Source organism: Pan troglodytes, chromosome 7 (assembly GCF_028858775.2).
Source record: "Pan troglodytes isolate AG18354 chromosome 7, NHGRI_mPanTro3-v2.0_pri, whole genome shotgun sequence".
Lineage (NCBI taxonomy): Eukaryota > Metazoa > Chordata > Mammalia > Primates > Hominidae > Pan > Pan troglodytes.
Window position 1 is genome coordinate 19,698,525 of NC_072405.2, and position 18,173 is coordinate 19,716,697.

Genomic DNA, 18,173 nt, shown 5'->3' on the forward strand with positions numbered 1-18,173 from the left:
AAGGTGAGGATGTTGACACTTACCATGCCTAATTCAAGAGTTTATGGTGAGGATCAAAGGAGATTATGTATTAAAAGTATTTTATAAAATACAAAATATGAGAATAATGAAAAGAGTCTAAAAAAATATGACTAAAATAAATGTCACATTGTCTTATAGCGTGTTCTGTATGTTGCATTTGGAGTGTGGCATCCTTGGGCGTGGTTCAGTAGTTTCTTCTTTTCCTGTAATTGCAGTGTTGAGACCTAGGGGCTTGCCCAGATAGGCACTCAATTTTCAGCACAATATTTTATAGATGGAATAGAAGTACACATCACCATCTGTGCAAGAGGCCTTGGAGGTAAACAACCTGAGGCAGTAAGTGGACCTTCCAGGATCCAGATTCTAATAAATCAACTCTTAAAAAGGCATTTATGAAATGCTCAGGGTCATTTGAATACAGATTGGCTGTTAAATTGTATTTAGGAATGAATGCTGATTTTTTCCAGGGGTGATAATAGTATTGGGGTTCTATTTTACAAAACGAGTTCTTTCCCCCTGAGTTACACCTTCTAGAGTATTTTCAAATGGGCACCTTTGAAATAATTTATTTTTATTTGAGATAATCTAGGAGAGAGTTATCAAGGGATGAAACAAGACTAACCACATATTGAGGCTGGGCGATGCCTACGCGAAGGGCCATTACACTGTTTTGGTAGAAAGGGCACAATCCAGCCTCAGTTTCCACCCTGACAAGGTGAGCATGATGCTGCTTACCATGACTAGAAGCTCGTACGTGGCATTATGTCCTTCTATTAGGAAGCACAGGGTAGCAGGTTGTCTTTCTGGCTTATTTGAATCGCTGTTGACATTCCTTGGCTAGATCCCTGTTTCCCTATGTGTTTGCAAAATGGCGACACTCCTCATTTATTAGCTGGACTGCTTTCGAAGAGAGAAGCTTTTGACTACCTTAAAATTTGGTTTGGACAGGAAAGGCAGGCAGGTCAAATGTTTCATCACTCACCTTTCTTTACAGGTTTTCAGGATCAAGAATCCACAGCTCAGCGCAGGGCTGCTCTCTGCTGCCCTCTGCTGGATGGGACCCTCCACAGACGCCCACTTGATCAACCCCTTAAGCTCCAATGGGTTCCCAAGCTTGTCATCACACATCACCTCTTTTGTTTTTCTCCTCAGAGGTCTATGTTTTGAAATATAGTGTATTCTAAACAAGGCACACTTAACATTGATTTACTTTACATTTTAATTAACACACGATATATATAACTCCTGAGCAAAACTTTCGATCGGAAAAGAAAACCGATATTATCAGGATAAAAATGATGTTTTTCTTAGGTTTATAGCTGATTAGGTAGACATATTTTTTGTTCAACTTATAAAGTGTTGAAACTCATGCTTAACTCCCATTGTTATTCTCCATTATCACAACCAGAGGCGGCTTTCCAGCCTGTATTCTTCTTCAGTCTCCTATATTGGCTTTGCATTGAGTGGAAGCTCAGCAAACCTTCTTTGATAACTGAACCCGTGGTTGCAATGGGGATGCCCTTGCTGCTAGGCCGCAGGAAGGAAAGCTACTGAGGTCCTACTTCCAGCGACTCTAGGGACCAGCACTACTGCGTTTCAGGGTTTTGTACGATTCAGTAAGCTCTCATCCCATTTTCTCAAACAGCATGCATAGGTGTTGGGACATCTTCCAATTCTGTATTCTTGGCTGCGACATTTCTTCCGGCAACGGGCAGTCCCATAACCACATATTCTGTCCAATTCAAATTCGCTTCTCACTAGATAACGGGATATGGCACTGTCATTAATTCCTTACTGGCACCAAAAGGCAAGGCTTTGGCAGAAGGTGTTTTCGGAGGGGGATAGAGAATGCTAGTGCATGGTGGTAGAGGTTTTCCTGGACCCCCATCCTCCTCCACTTTCCTAGATGATTGACTTGACCTTCTGATTCCCAACCAGCATGGATTGTATTTGAAAATGTACATCATTCCATGTCACAGCTATTTTCAAAATCCCTACAAGTTTTCTATTGTTTACTTTATTAAATCTCTCCAAGCCCCTTACTGGGTCTCCAAAGCAATCGTGATCTGATCTTGGGCCACTTTTTCAGACTCATGCTTTTCCAATGTGGCCCTCACTCTGTCCATGAAACTCTCGCCGGCTTCCCTTCTGTTCCATGTGAGCTTACTCTTTGCTATCCTAGTACCTTCACGTGCACTGTCCCCTCTGCCTGGAAGGTTTTTCTTCCTTCCCATAAGTGGATTCTTTGAACTTTTATGTCTCAACCTTAAGTTCCCAATATTGGGCAAATCTTTCTCTGTCCTCTTCGTGTATTGAAATGCCCCAAAAGTATTTTTCTCCCTATGCATTCGTTATTCTTTTATATCACCTATCGCAAGTTGTAGTTATATATCTATGTATCTATATAGGTATATGTATATACATATATATAGAGAGATACATACAAACATAGATATAGATATAGATATGTATATATGTATGTATATTTTGTTATTTGCTATTCTCATTCGAACTATGAGCTCCCTGACAATGAGGCCCATGTTTATGTTGCTTACCATTGTGTAACTGCTACGAGGAACGTAGCCTGTTCTCAGTAAGGACGTGGTGAGTAAATGATTGGATAGACTAGACCAGAATAAACTAGAGTGGTTGCAAGTAGAGCGGAGGAAACTAGAAAGGAGCAGAATCCTGATTGTTCGGCCGTTGGCCCAGAGCAGTTTTCAGGAGACATGGATTTAGCTTCTCAGTCTCAGGGTGCGCTCTCTGAGGCTGAAAGCAGCTTTGTAAAACTCATTATCTCACATGCCACACTGATAGGATCTTACAGAGATATCAGGAAAACCCAGAAGCAAGGCTGATGGTAGGGAGGACGGTGTAAGGTGGACCGAGAGAGTCTCGCTGGAGAGAGCTTTGCGAGAGGTTCTCTAGCAAACTCAGCAGGAGTCAGGCTTGGGGGAGGGTGTCAGAGGAACCCTGGGGAGAGGAGAGTCAGGGCTGCAAATGGACCTCTTTGCAGAAGTCGGGGCCCAAGAGTCCTAATTTCATCTTAGCCTTAAGTCCTTCTCCCCTGTTGCATCTGTTCCTTTTCTACAAAGCAGAAACGGGCTGCTAATCCTCGCACCAGGGTTTTATGTCTTTCATTTGTTCTGGTAAAGAGAAGCCTCCTGTTTCTGATGCTTAGGTATCAAGGTTCTTTGTCCAGGATGTAGGTGAGGACTAAAAGGCAGTTTGACCAATTCATGTGCTTGATAGGATATTGAAGGGGTTAATATTTGGAATGGCCCCACAGTGGGTGATGAGGAAAGACTGTTTTGCTGTAGGCTTCATTCAAAAGCAAGCCCTTGTGGTCACAGTACAAGGCAATGAAGAAAGGAGTGAGGTGGGCTGCAGTGTGTATCATGATGAGGGAGTAGGTGGAGGTTGAGTAGCAGATATGTGCCTTCTGACATATCTGTGGCAGGTCACTTTACAACCTGGAGTTAGAGGAGGAAAAAGAGGACAGCATGCTCGCTCAGGGAAAACGAAGCTTAGCGTTAGGGGAGAAGAAGAATAGACTAGGAAGAGAACACAACCTTTAAAATGTTAGACTGTCAGTTTCAAACAAGCCCTCACAGGCCATCTATTTAGAGATGGGAATTAAGGCTCAGAGAAGGAAAGTGACTAATCTGAGGTCACACAGCAACTTATGTGTCAAAGCTGGAACAAAAACCTAGTTGGTATGTCTTATAGTCTGAGTAAACAGAATGCAAAAGGGAGAATACAGTCCATACACTAAGGCTGAGTAATAAATATATCCTAAGCAATAAATACATTCCAGGGTAGACTACACTACACTAGTTTCTTTCTTGCATAAGCAATTTTCCTCCTCTGCTCTACAGACCCAGAAAATCTTAGACAGGTCTGAGGTCTTAGTTAATGTAGAAAGTTTATTTTGTCAAGGTTGAGGACACACCTGTGACACAACCTCAGGAGGTCCTAAGGACATGAGCCCAAGGTGGTTGTGATACAGCTTACTTGCTTTTATACATTTTGGGGAGACATAATACATCAATCAATACATGTGATTTGCTTTTTTTTTTTTTCTTTTCTTTTTTTTTTTTTGAGACAGAGTCTTGCTCTGTCGCCCAGGGTAGAGTGCAATGGCACGATCTCAGCTCACTGCAACCTCCACCTCTTGGGTTCAAGCGATTCTCCTGCCTCCGCCTCCTGAGTAGCTGGAATTACAGACATGCACCACCACACCCAGCTAATTTTTGTATTTTTAGTAGAGATGAGGTTTCACCATGTTGGCCAGGCCAGTCTCGAACTCCTGACCTCAAGTGATCTGCAGACCTCAGCCTCCCAAAATGCTGAGATTACAGGTGTGAGCCACTACACCTGGCTGATTTACATTGGTTTGGTACAGAAAGGTGGGACAATTCAAAGTGGGGGTGGCGGGGGTCTGTGGGGGTGCAGTGGGAGTGTGTGGCAGGTGGTCTTCCAGGCTATAGGTAAATTTAAACATTTTCTGGTTGACAATTGATTGAGTTTGTCTAAAGACCTGGGATCAATAGACAGGAATGTTTGGGTTGCGACAAGAGGTTGTATTGTGGAGGCCAAAGTTGTATCATGCAGTTGATGCTTTTAGATAGCAGGCTTCAGAGAGAACAGGCTGTAAAATGTTTCTTATCACACTTAAAGTCTGTGTTGATGTTCATGATGGAAAGTGTAATGAGGCATGTCCAACCCCCACTTCCTTTCATGGCCTGAAGCAGACTTTCAGATTAAATTTTAAGAGCCCTGGCTGAGGAGGGAGTCCATTTGGATGGTTGGGGAGGGGTCTTAGAATTTTATTTTTGGTTGACAGCACCCATCCCCAGTCCCTGTGGGTATCTGAGGGGCTGACAGTGTGTGACAGCCAAACTTACCCAAAGCAGGGGTGGCAGGAGAAGAGGCAGGCAGCGCATGTCATTCACCCTCACCCACTTCTGCCACTTCCCTCCCTAATCCTCTTCCTGCTAATGGTCTTTCTCAGAATTCAACTGCAGAGGACAGTCTGACCCAGCCCTCAGCAGCCAAGTGTGGATAATGGCAGCCAGCTCTGCGGTGCATTCTTCGGGATCTGGAGGGATCCCTGACCCAGGCTTTCCATCCCAAGTTCTTTGTCTTGGGATCAAAGGTTGAAGAAAACCTGTTCTTTGATAAATTGCTAACATATTTTAACAGACCTGGAACATGCTCATAGCAGAATTTCACAGAAGTGTCTTTGGGAAATGACACGGGAAGAAAGAAAAAGGAAGAGTTAACCTAAACAGGTACCCTCTGAAAAAAAAATCATTAACCCATCTGAATCACAGTGGAGGCACAGCCTGGAAGGGTAAAAAGATGGGTGCTGGGTGTCTGTCAAAGCCCCATAAAATTGACTGAGCAGCTTGGAAGAGAAGATCTGATGGCTTCTACGAGTCAAAACAATTGGTTTCGTCCCAGCACTGCTAGACTTGTTAAGCAACTCTAAAAATCTTATTTTCTCTCACTGTACTATAGAGAATGCTGCTCAGCTTGTAAAAGAAGGGAATTAGATTAGGTGCTCTCTCACATCCATTGCAAATATATTAAGAAATACATGCTTCTGGGGACATAGATTAACGTAGGAGTCAGAAGATTGCTGACATCTCAGTCTAAAATTTCCTGAGCAGAGTTCAAAGGCACCTGCTATTTGTGTTGTCAGTAAATTACGTTCTTGCCTACTGAAATCACTGCATCCCCTTTAATCCTAATCATCTGACTTGATATGAAAAGTTGCAAAATTTAGGAGGATGAGTAGGCGCCCTTTCTGTGCAGAGTAAAGTTGTTCAGAAGGAGGAGGATGGGGGAAGGCATCTTATTCTACAAAATCAACAATGAATAATTGCTGCTGCCCTGCAATGGAACAAGCATGGCTAGTGAGTCCTCATCGCTGAGGATTCCATGAGGAATTGTTACCGTGTGTGGCCAGGGCGCCAAGGACATCTAGGACTCCTGATACCTACATTTCTTTTTTCCTCCTTGAGCTAGTAAGCCTCGTGGCTATAAGGTGCATACAAGGACTGCCACATACTGCATTTTACTAATGGACCCAATGAAAGCAAAGAGAAAAAAGGCTGAGATTGAAGAAGGTTACTCCATCCTTCAGGATTTATTTTCTAAATCAAATGTTTTTCTTCTCCCCCTGTCATCCCCAGCAACTGTGTATATTTCCAGCTGAGAGTCCCTTTTTACCTGGAAGATCTTGATAGAGTAGAAGAGAAATGGCTAATAGCAGCACAAGTCTCTGCATAATGCTGGGGCTGCTGGCGAGAAGCAGACGCAAGTCGGAGGGAATCACCCCAGGCAGGAGCAGGGCAGGTGTATTTATGGGCAGAGGCTGCTCTTGATTACTGAGGCTTATCAAAATGCAGCGTTCCTTGGTGAACACTCACCAAGGCACAGTGTGGGGGAGGTGTTGGGGCTACAGAAATGCCAGCTGGGCAGTGTTGAGGGTGGGGAGACAGTATTACCATAGGTAAAGTCCAAGTCACTTCACTTGCTTCCCTGAATCGTTTCTGAAGCAAGAACTGGATTAGATGATCTCTAAGATACCTTCCAGCCTTGACATTCCTCAATTCTGGTGAGAGGACTTTCTCTTCCATTTCAGTACATTTCAGTCAGGAGATTCTTGTTGAAAATTGTGATGTGGCTAATGGAATTGAAGTCTATAGCCCCCAATACCTCTCTGAAGTAAACATTGAAACAAACATACAATGTCAAAGAGAAGAATGGCATGGAGCGTGGGGAGGTCATAAATGCATGAAAGGTCCCAGCACATTTCTGTGATAGAAAGAGTGTAGGATGAGGATGACAAGTGACAACAGGGAATACTTGATGGCAGGCATTGTCCAAGGGTGGGATTGTAACCACAGAGCATCAGGCTCACTTAGGGCTTAGGTGAAAAGGAGGACAAGAATGAGAAGAGAGGTTAAAAGGAGACAATTCATGAGAAAGCTGTATTTCTAACAATGGCTTCAAATAAAACATAACCTTCCAGAGAGCATACCCCTGGCCCTCAACCCGGGGTATATGCTCCCTGGATTTAACCCCAACCCCACCCGAGGCAAAACATATAGAGCATATGCTCCTGGCATTTGCCCTTAGGGAAAACACCAGATAATTTTATTTTAAGAAAAAAAAATACTTCATTTCTCTAAAATGAAGTATTTTAGAGAAAGTAAAAACGTCCAATCTTGGAAGTTGACATTCTCGAATAAGCTCCCCTTATTCTAGAACACAGATTAGACAAAGCCTGACAGACATACGTTGCTTGCACATCCTAAGCAAAATCTAGCAGTCAGTGTGTCTTCCCCAGAGTTCTCACTTAGGGGAGAATGTGATGGAAAACCAGGTCTCCTTTCACAGTAACGGAATAGAATAGAACATCAGAAATCATAAACTATGCCAGTTTGGGTGCTCCATGAAGCATTTATCAACAGGAATTAGAAAGGAAATAAATTTATTGGGAAATGCCTGTGAAAGATAAAGGGGGGCCAGGCGCAGTGGCTCACACCTGTAAATCTCAGCACTTGGGGAGGCTGAGCGAGGGAGGAGGATCATGTGAGCTCAGGGGTTTGAGTCCATCATGGACGGCATAGAGAGACCCCGTCTCTACACAAAAAGAAAATTAGCCAGGGATGGTGGTGTGTCCCTGTAGTCCCAGCTACTTGGGAGGCTGAGGCAGGGGGGTCTCTTGAGCCCAGAAGCTCGAGGTTGCAGTAAGCTATGATGGCACTACTGCACTCCAGTGTAGTAGGCAATACAGCAAAACCTTGTCTCTGAAAAAAATAAAATAAAATAAAAATTCAAAATAAAAAGATGAAGGGGAGAGGGAGCAAGATTGAGTAGGGAAAGTCTTCAGAACATGATGTCAATTAACACCTGTGAAAAGGTTTGGAGTCGGGGGAGCCTCAGACTACAGTGCAGAAAATTTCAGCATTGCCAGTGGGGAACCCCAGGGCAAAGACTGTCCTACACCAGCAGACATGGCCCAGCTCTAGTCCACATTGTGCTCATTCACTGCCTGGAAGCAGCCAGGGCAAGAGTGGTAGCCATGGGAATCCTGCCGCAGGTTACAAACGTGCACCACGTAGAGGCCGTCGGATACTCTCCTCACAGCAGACACACAGCAAGCACAAATGTGCAGGATCCATGGGACCCTCCTAGCCTGCCACATGTCAGGCTTTAGTAATTTTTGATGATGAGCTTCAAGGGAAAAACATCAGCCAATATTCAAGGTCATCTATGTGACCAGGATTCTGAAGAAAACTGAAAAATTCTGATGATAATAAATATTCAGCAATTCTTCAAAAAAAAAAAAAAAGTAATTCATATACAGGGACTGAATAACCAAACTTCAAAAGAAATCCTATATCTTCTTAGGAGAAAAAAATAATAAAAGCTTTATTTGCTGAGTCCTTATAAAGTATTTCAGAGTTCTGGTTTAGGTCGCTACAAGTAAAAAGACTGAAAGTAACTACTTTACTCCTTAAAAAAAGAAAAAAAAAAGGCAAATAAATGGAAAAATCAATGACTTTTCTTGGACCCATTAGGGAACTGAGGGCTCCGGGCAAACCCATTGCGTGGAAATCTGGAGTCACAGCTGAGATGAGCTAACCTGGAATGGAAGCTCTGTAACCATAAACTAGCAGGAACACTTACGGTGACTTCGACAACTTGCTGGAGGCCAAACGTGGACATTTAGGAGAGTGAAAAACTGCTAGAGACCATGGTCAAAGGCTCTCCCTTCTCAACCCCTGCTTTCCTGGGTTTTAAATCCAGGGAGCCCCCAAGGTTATCATGGTGAAGAGCCAGAATGGAAGCCCTCATTGCCCTGAAAGGAGAAGGGAAGAGTGATATTGTGAAACATGTCCAGAGGATTCCCCATAACCAAAGCCTCCTCCTCTGCAGGAAAAACGATTTTACTCGAGCCATATCCCACCTGGAAGGGAAGATGTTTCCCTATTCCAGCCCCATCTGACCTTCCTGTCTCACTTGAGGGATGGGGGTAGCTAAGAATTTCTTGAGAGCCGGGCACGGTGGCTCATGCTTGTAACCCCAGCACTCTGGGAGGCCAAGGTGGGCAGATCACAAGGTCAGAAGTTCAAGACCAGCCTGCCCAATATGGTGAAACCCCATCTCTACTTAAAAAGTACAAAAATTAGCCAGGTGTGGTGGTACACACCTGTAGTCCCAGCTACTTGGGAGGCTGAGGCAGAAGAGTCACTGAACCTGGGAGGAGGAGGTTGAAGTGAGCCAAGACCATGCCACTGTACTCCAGCCTGGTGACAGAGATTTAAAAAAAAAAATTTCTTGTGACAGTCACAGTGCAGGGACACACAGGCTCAGGTAAAGATGAGATTTACTTATAAGATTATAGAATGCTTCCTTTTCCCCTGCCTCTTTTTTGTTCATCCCTTGCAGCTGTCTGAGACATAAGATCCTTAATATCATCCTCAGGTTAGTCCCATTCAACCATCGCCTCTATTTGCAGGCTTGACCAGGTCCCAGTATCATGTGGATAAATTGACAAAGATCAGGAAGTCATAGATTGTATGTTTAAATGAGGATTCTAAATTCCTCAGCAAATTCCTGGGGGTTTTCCTTTGGGTTAGGGAAGTCTTTCACTATTTCTGTCAGTTCGGATTTTGACCAAGACATAAAGGTAATTAAAGAAGGCAGACACAGTTGATCTGAGGAACTAACTTTAGAAGGAATTTTCCTAACTTGCTTCTCATCTTCAGAGTAGAAAGGCAGCTGAGTGAAGAGGGTAGTGGAATCAGAGTAATTAGGCAGAGGAAGAAGAGAGACAGGAGGAAAAGAAGGAGCATTGAGAGTTGAGTGAGTCAATGTACAATTTTTTATCATCACTGATTAAGTGCTTAAGGTTTTAATTTGCCTTTTGTAAAGAGTCTTTAAGAAAGGCAAGTTTTGATTTGCTTAGTCTTTTAGAAGCTTCTGCATGCCAATTAAAAACATATCTCATTTTTTTTGAGGCATTTAAGATCACTTCTCTTTCAATGTAGCTTATAGATGAATAACTGTTTAGGTTAAAATTTCTTCACTGTGACCAGTGTAATTCTAAGTTGTCTTTAGTAAAGTTTACACATTTATTTAGAAAAACACAGGTTCTGGGTCCATAATTTTTATACATGAACGTAGCTAGAGTCCCAGATGGAGAGGTTCCAGACTACCTGGATACAGATGAACTCATGATTCTTTGTCTTCCCTAAACCCTACCTTCTTAAGTCCTTCTGTTGCACCCAGTCCAGTTTCTGCTGGATCCAGACACAGAGAGAAAGCGGTGAGAAAAACCGGCTCAGCTGGTAACTACATCTGGCTACTCATTGTCCCAGGAACCATTATCAGGGCTTCTTTGGGTCCCTCTTCTGACAACAGAAGTATTAAAAAATAAACTTAGGCACATAAAAATCTTAGAGTTTTCTTTTGAGCAGATATCAATTTAAGAATCGGGCAGGCTCCAAATCACAAGTCTTTTGGGGCTCACGCAAAGAGGCACGAGGAAAAGGCTTTTATAGGGTGAAAATGGAAGAAAGGCAAATTAAACATCTAATTGGTTAAGATGGAGTATAAGCCTTATTCGAATCATTCCATTCCCTTGTTAGAGGTTAGTTGGTGGTTTCTGATTGGTTAAAGTTTTCTTTTACCATTCAAACCGAGTTGGGTTTTAGTTTGCTTATGTAGAAACCGAGTGCACTGAAGCTCCCGCAGTCTAATCGCCTCTCATTTAATTATTTTAACAAGAGAAATATTCTGTGTTCGTATAATAGAGAATTTAACGTTAAGATGTCAATATTTACAACTTGATCTATAGATTAAATATAATCCCAGTCAAACTTTTAGCAAGATATGCTGTTGACATTTCCAAACTGATTCAAAAGACCTAGAATCATCAATACAATACTGGAAAGAACAAGGTTGGTGGATGATAGGGTTTCTGTCCCCATCTAAATCTCATCTTGGGTTCTTGCTCCCATAATCCCCATGAGTCATGGGAGGGACATGGTGAGAAATAAATGAATCATGCGGGGTTTTTTTTTCTGTGCTTTTCTCATGAAAATGAGTAAGTCTCACAAGATCTGATGGTTTTATAAAGGTCAGTTCCCCTGCACACGCTGTCTTTCCTGTCACCATGTAAGACATATCTTGCTCCTCCTTTGCCTTGAGTCATGATCGTGAGACCTCCCCAACTGTGTGGAGCTGTAAGTCCATTAAACCTCTTTTTCTTCATAAATTACCCCATCTCGGATATTTATTTATAGCAATGTGAAAATGGGTTAATACAGTGAACTTACACTACCTTATATCAAGACTCACTAAAAAACTGCAATGATGAAGGCAGTGTGGGAGTGGTGAAGCAATAAATAAATAGATCAAACAGAGAAACACAACAGAATGGATAGCTCAGAAAAGATCAAAGCAACTCCTCTCTATCAAAGAAGCAAAGGTAATGGAGGAAGAATAGTCTTCTCAACAAATGGTGCTTGAACAATTAGATATCCCTATGCAAAAGAGAAAGAGAAGGAGAGGTAGAGAGGAGAAGAGGAGGCAATGAAGTGGGGGAAAAGAGGGAGGGAGAGAAAGAGAGAGAGAAATGGCCTACGATGAGGGAGTGATTAAACAAACTGTGGTTCATCCGTATCCTGGAATACTGCCCGACAATAAGAAGGAAAGAGCTATTGATAAATGCAACAACCTGGATGAATCCCCAGAAAGTTATGCTGACTGAAAAAAACCAGTCTAATAAGGATATATACATTCCATTTATATGGCATTCCTAAAAGGGCAAAATTGTAGAAATGGAGAATAAATCACTTATACAGGGGTTAAGACGGAGGTGGAGGTGTGAGGGAAGAGAGTGGCTCTGAAAGGGTAACATGAGAAGTCCTCCTGATAATGGAAATGTTATGCATCAGTGTCAATAACCTGGTTGTGATATTGCACTATGGTTTTACAAAGATGTTTCTATTGAGGAAAATAGAGTAAAAGATCTGGGTATCTCTCTGCATTATTATTATTATTTTTGGAACTGTAGAGGAATCTACAATTATCTCAAAATAGAAAGTGTAACTAAAACTTCCTTTTCATGAAAGGGTTATTGATTCTAATAGAATTAAATCTTTCGACTTTGAAAAATTAAAGGGGAGTTAAGGCAAGATTTCTGAGCCAGCAGGAAACCAAAACTAACTCTTAAGCACTGGAAACATGATAGGAAATTCTTACTTAAACTAAGTAATTGTCTCAGTCCATTCATGCTGCTATAATAAAATATCTTATACTGGGTGATTTATAAACAATAGAAATTTATTACTTACAGTTTTAGGGGCTGGAAGACCTCAAAAGATTTATTATATCCTGAGGACCCAGTTTGTGCTTTCAAGATAGCACCTTGTTGCTCAGCCTTCACATCGCAGAAGAGACAAACGCTGTGTCCTCCCATGGTGGAAGGAGCAAGGCAGTTTCTTTCAACCTCTTTTATAAGGGTGCTAATTCCATTCATGAGGGCAGGGCCCTTGAGGCTTAATCACCTCCTCAAAGGCCTCATCTGTTAATCACCAGAGTGGGGATTAGGCTTCAGCATTAATTTTGGAAGAACACATTCCCACCATAACAGTAATTTTGAGGCTTAGAATCAGAAGGTAAACTGTCAGCCAGTTCCTAGGAAAATCGTAGGCAGTGATTTGGGGAAGAGGGTCTAAATCACTGGAGTTACTGAGACTCATAGAGGTAATTATGACTCCCTTGCCTGTCAGCAAATTTTATCTCAGACTTACGTGTAGAGAACAAGTCTATAGAAAATATTTAACTAGCCCCAATTAAAGACATGGAGTCATGATGATTAATTTAGACAGGTGTGTGTGTGACACATAAAAGTCTTTGATAAATGGACCGCCTATCCATCAATTTGTCGTTCATGTAGCTATTCATGTAAACGTATGCTCATTTATGTGGGCATATGGCATGATGGTAAAAATTTTTAAAAAGTGTGCTCTTGCGATAGTTTGATGAGAATGATGGTTTCCAGTTTCAAGGACAAAAAACCAAACACCGCATGTTCTCACTCATAGGTGGGAATTGAACAATGAGAACACTTGGACACAGGAAGGGGAACATCACACACCAGGGCCTGTTGTGGGGTGGGGGGAGGGGGGAGGGATAGCATTAGGAGATATACCTAATGTAAATGATGAGTTAATGGGTGCAGCACACCAACATGGCACACGTATACATATGTAACAAACCTGCACATTGTGCACATGTACCCTAGAACTTAAAGTATAATAAAAAGAAAAGGAAAAAAAAGAATAAAATTTTGTTTGGTATTAAAAAAAAGTGTGCTCATTTCTCTACCTATTCATCTTCTTTCCACCTCCCTCTCTCTCTTTTCTTTATTTTCTTTTGTTTACTTCTTTCATGTCAATAGGTTAGTAAGCGCCAACTTACTAGATTGAGTACAAGCTAGAGATTTGTTGATTTCTAGTCTCTTCTAGTCCTCTTTTAAGAAAAATATCAGATGGCTTTGGGACAATTTATCTACTCCAGAATGATAGAAAAATAAACCGGGATGGAGGGAGCATCAAGGTCAGGCAGTGTTGTTCTCCTTTCTAAATGAAACACTTGACAAACTGAGCAAAGACAGTCATTTATTTTTATTAAAGTGTCTGCCTACAGCAGAGGCAAGAGTAAAAAGAAGCTCGGTTATGTATGCTTCTCTGGAAACCTAAATCTTCTGCATTAATCTATAATGCTCCCACATGGCTGGATGGTCCGACAGCATTTCAGAGACTTCTGGCAGAGAGCAATAAGTTCTTCATTTTTCCCGCAATTGTTCTTGCATGTCCCTTTAAGTTTGTTGCATTTCTCATCAAAAAATGCATTCTTGGCTACACGAGGGAAGGAGCCATTTGGATTAATTCCCTTTTCAGACATGTATGTTTACCAGATACAGTTGTATGACTACTTGGTGAAGATTTTTTCACAAGCTGTCATAGTGCCATATCCTACCGGTAGATGAGATGGTAGGGGACCTGATTTTTATCTGATATTTCAGTCTCATAGTCACACAGGGTGAAATACCGTAAAGAATACATTTGTCTTCCAGCATTTGAGACCAAGCTGTGTAGGAGCTTTGGGAAATGTAAGCTATGGTTCTTTAATCGAAATCTGTTGGGGATAATTATCAACTTGTTCCCATAAACACTCCCAGAGGCTGCTAATTTTCCTAGTGCACTCTCAGAGGCTGCTACTTGGTGAGAGTAGAGCAAGAGCTGAGACTGAGGAGATAGCTCCAGACCAGAGCAAAGGAAGGGATAAAGATATAAAAAGAGAATGAATTTACTGTGGTACATAGAAACTTGCTTGGAAGGCTCAGCCTGATTTCTCCTCCATATTCACCAAAGCAACGACTGCGGAAAACTTGTGCTTTAGAGAAGGAGGGTGCAGCATGTTGGGAATGTTTTTCTAAGATTTTCTCAGTTCATTTTGCGGAGAATTCCAGTTCCCACCTTAGGGCTTTATCAGTAGCAGTCCCAAGAGCAGCCTGCTTCAAGTTAAGGACAGACAGCACGTCTTATCAGGATCAACATTTTAGAGCTGCCCAATTTGTGTATATATAATGAAGGCATCAGATGTACAGAGATTGCATTTAATGTCTATACTATAATGTATATACATTTAATGTCAACATATAAAGGTGCCTAATTCAAATCTACGTAAAACTTACCGCCAGGTGGATTAGTGCCAGCATATGCACTAGTGATTATCCAGGATCAGCACATCAGTTCATAAGTGAAAATACTCCACTGTTTCAAAGCTCGATGAACTCTGGCTCTCACTGGCAGGGGTCTATGTTCTCTCTGCCCTACTGTAAGGCAGATACTAATATAATACTATACTATAGACTATAGCGTGGTATTCAGATAAAATCTTTTTGCTTTAGTATAGTATCATAGTATAGCTTAGTATATACTATAAAAATACTAGTATTATAGTATATACTGGTATAATAGTGTATACTATAGTATTATACTAGTATATATACTATACTATATACTAGTGTGTAATAGTAGTATATATACTATATACTAGTGTATTATACTAGTATACTATACTATATACTAGTGTATTATACTAGTATACTATACTATATACTAGTGTATTATACTAGTATGTACACTATACTATGCACTAGTATATACTACTACTATGATAATATAGTATATATACTATATTATCATAGTAGTAGTATATACTATACTATATACTAGAGTATTATACTAGTATATATACTATACTATATACCAGAGTATTATAATAGTATATATACTATACTATATATTAGTGTATTATACTAGTATATACACTATACTATATACTAGTGTATTATACTAGTATATACACTATACTATATACTAGAGTATTATACTAGTATGTATACTATGCTATATACTAGAGTATTATACTAGTATGTATACTATACTATATACTAGAGCATTATACTAGTATATATACTATACTACATACTAATATATAATACTACTAGTAATAATATACTAGTATAATATAGTATCTGGCCAGGTGCAGTGTCTCACACCTATAATCCCAGCACTTTGGGAGGCTGAGGAGGGTGGATCACGAGGTCAGGAGATCGAGACCAGGCTGACCAACACGGTGAAACCCCGTCTCTACTAAAAATACAAAAAATTAGCCAGGCAAGGTGGCACATGCCTGTAATCCCAGCTACTCAGGAGGCTGAGGCAGGAGAATCGCATGAACCCAGGTGGCAGAGGTTGCAGTGAGCTGAGATTGTGAAACTGCACTCCAGCCCGGGGAACAGAGTGAGACTCTATCTCAAAAAAAAAAAAAAAAAATATATATATATATATATATAAAATATATACTAGTACAATACTATATAGTATATAATACTAGTAAAATACCATACTGTAACATCAGTAAATAATTATAGTATATACTATGCTATACTATAATACTATACTAAACCAAAAAGATTTTCTCTAATACTATTATATTATAGTATTATACTCTAGTATATCTAATAGATAATTATTAGATTATCTAATAATTATATAACAAGCATTATGTAATTATAGATAAGTATCTGTAATTACATAATAATTATAGTAACTAATTATACTTTTATAATTATAGTTTTATCTAACAGATAATTTTGTAGTATATAACATCTTTTTTTTGACTTATTATATAATAAGTATGAGTGATCTGAAAAAGATACCTCTGGCCAGTTTCGAATGTGCATATCAAAACCAGTGGCCTGAATACGGCATAGGTCACTGTGGGTCCTAGATCCTCGTGTTTTGACACAGAATCTACTCTCACAGGCTTGTCACAAAACAGACCAGAGCTATGAGCAGCTGATGTGAAAAGTTGAGCATTATACCTGGGATCGTATATCACTGGTATCTGGCACAAATTGGGACTTACTGTGGGCTCTGAGAATCCCTTTCTTCAGCTCTCTGGAGGCTCACATGAGCCTGGTCTTAAGCCTTAATTTTGAAGAGGATACAATTGGAGCCACTGGAGATTCCCAGGAGCAGGAGAAAATGAAGAGAGTTTTGATATGGGAAGGGTGTCTTTAATGCCTCTTACTGTGGCAAGACAGTTGGGCTCCTACCCTGGCTTTGTTTTGGTTATCTATAAGACTCTGAGAAGCACTGAGCCCATCTGAGGCACAATTTCTGCATCTGTAATAAAATTTGTAAAATGGACCTTCGAACCCAAAAAGATTTTCTCTAACTTCCATTAAATTAGGGGTAAGACAGAGTTTTCCTTAAAGGCGCTGGCACTGGAAGACTAGATGCATTTTATGTGAAGCTCTCATCACAGTACTTGGATTCATGATATGTGATCAAGAAATGGCAGTCCAAGTTATGCTGCTTTACCTGTTGCCATGACTGGCATGAGTGCATAGGTGTCTCTAAGCTCAGATCCTTACCTGTCCCTTCTCCTTACCTGTCTCAATCTCTACCATAACTACATTTTAAAAGGTTCATAGACTGCTGTCCTTGTTTTTAATTTTTTCTCAATTTTTGTTTTTGTTAGTGAGCATGAGATGGGATGCCAAAAGGCATCTTTCCTGGCCTTCTTTTATTCTTTCAAACCTGTGAGAGCCCCTCCTAGATAACAATGTAAAATGCAAAGGAATTACAGAAGAGGCGTTGGGGGATATCACCTCTTGTAGTAGATGGGTTGATCACGCCCAGGCATTCACTGAAGCGGACCCTGTCTCTGGGACACCACCTCCGATCACCTTCCCTGTAAAGATGCCCATTTTACCTGGGGTCAGAAAGAAGAGCACGGCAAAGAGAAAGAGGAAAGTCCTCATGACTGGGTGGGTCTTGAGAGATCAGCACCGTGTCCATGAGGAAAGAGCAGCAAACACCCACATTTATACATTTCTCCAGACCAAGTAACATCTTGATCAGTGAGGCTTAGCAGAAACGAGAGGATTTCCATGCTCTGCTGCGCAGAGCCCACCCAACCTCAGTGGGTGTCACTCAGTCTACAGCTCATCATTTTTCTGATTCTGGAAAGTTTTCAAGAAGGAAAGTGGGGATGAAGGGAGGACAGAGTAGGGCAGACACAGAAAAAATAAAAAAATCTGGAGTCCAGTAGTTTGGTTTCTAATCCTGGCTGTGTTCCTGAACAGCTTTGGTTTACTCATATGTAAAATGGGAGTAATTATACAATATCTCAATACTTCAGTTAAGAGCTGATGAACCGTAGTGAAGTGGAATCTGAATTCCAGATTCAGTCTTTTTGAGCTTTGTAAACTTGGCAAAGGGCTTGACCTAAGCATATATTTGTTAAAAAATGTGAATCTTGCTGTATGCTGCACGCTTTTCGTGCTTGGTCCTGCCATGCTGCTCACCTGTACCATGGCACTGTTGGTGCAGCAAGGGGCTGGTAACCATCATGCCTTGCCCTAGACACCTGGGCTCAAGCAATCTACCTGCCTTAGGCTCCCAAAAGCTACGATAATAGACATAAGCCACCCATCTGGGCCAATACTCATGTCCTTAATGATTTTAAAATATGCAGTAATT

At 41.0% G+C, this 18,173-nt stretch overlaps 2 protein-coding genes across 2 annotated transcripts; both read right to left on the reverse strand.

The window, feature by feature from the left end:
* Window positions 1–1,565: 1,565 nt before the first annotated feature.
* Window positions 1,566–6,330, reverse strand: DEFB104 (defensin, beta 104). The gene is made up of 2 exons (NM_001113568.1): window positions 6,259–6,330; window positions 1,566–1,778 (listed from the first exon to the last, which is right to left on the reverse strand). Exons 1-2 carry the CDS (start codon window positions 6,314–6,316, stop codon window positions 1,618–1,620), a joined length of 219 nt encoding a protein of 72 aa, NP_001107040.1. The 5' UTR covers window positions 6,317–6,330; the 3' UTR covers window positions 1,566–1,617.
* Window positions 6,331–13,821: 7,491 nt separating this feature from the next.
* Window positions 13,822–17,452, reverse strand: DEFB106A (defensin, beta 106A). Its single transcript, NM_001129756.1, has 2 exons — window positions 17,404–17,452; window positions 13,822–13,970 (listed from the first exon to the last, which is right to left on the reverse strand). Exons 1-2 carry the CDS (start codon window positions 17,450–17,452, stop codon window positions 13,822–13,824), a joined length of 198 nt encoding a protein of 65 aa, NP_001123228.1.
* Window positions 17,453–18,173: the final 721 nt, after the last annotated feature.

What these genes read in the sequence shown, in the direction of transcription:
- DEFB104 (NM_001113568.1), bottom strand. Translation starts at nt 6,316, where the DNA reads ATGCAGAGACTTGTGCTGCTATTAGCCATTTCTCTTCTACTCTATCAA. An exon ending in ACTCTATCAAGATCTTCCAG is followed by an intron (nt 1,779 to 6,258) that starts GTAAAAAGGGAC and finishes CCCGTTATCTAG; the next exon opens with TGAGAAGCGAATTTGAATTG.
- DEFB106A (NM_001129756.1), bottom strand. Translation starts at nt 17,452, where the DNA reads ATGAGGACTTTCCTCTTTCTCTTTGCCGTGCTCTTCTTTCTGACCCCA. An exon ending in GCTCTTCTTTCTGACCCCAG is followed by an intron (nt 13,971 to 17,403) that starts GTAAAATGGGCA and finishes TCCCTCGTGTAG; the next exon opens with CCAAGAATGCATTTTTTGAT.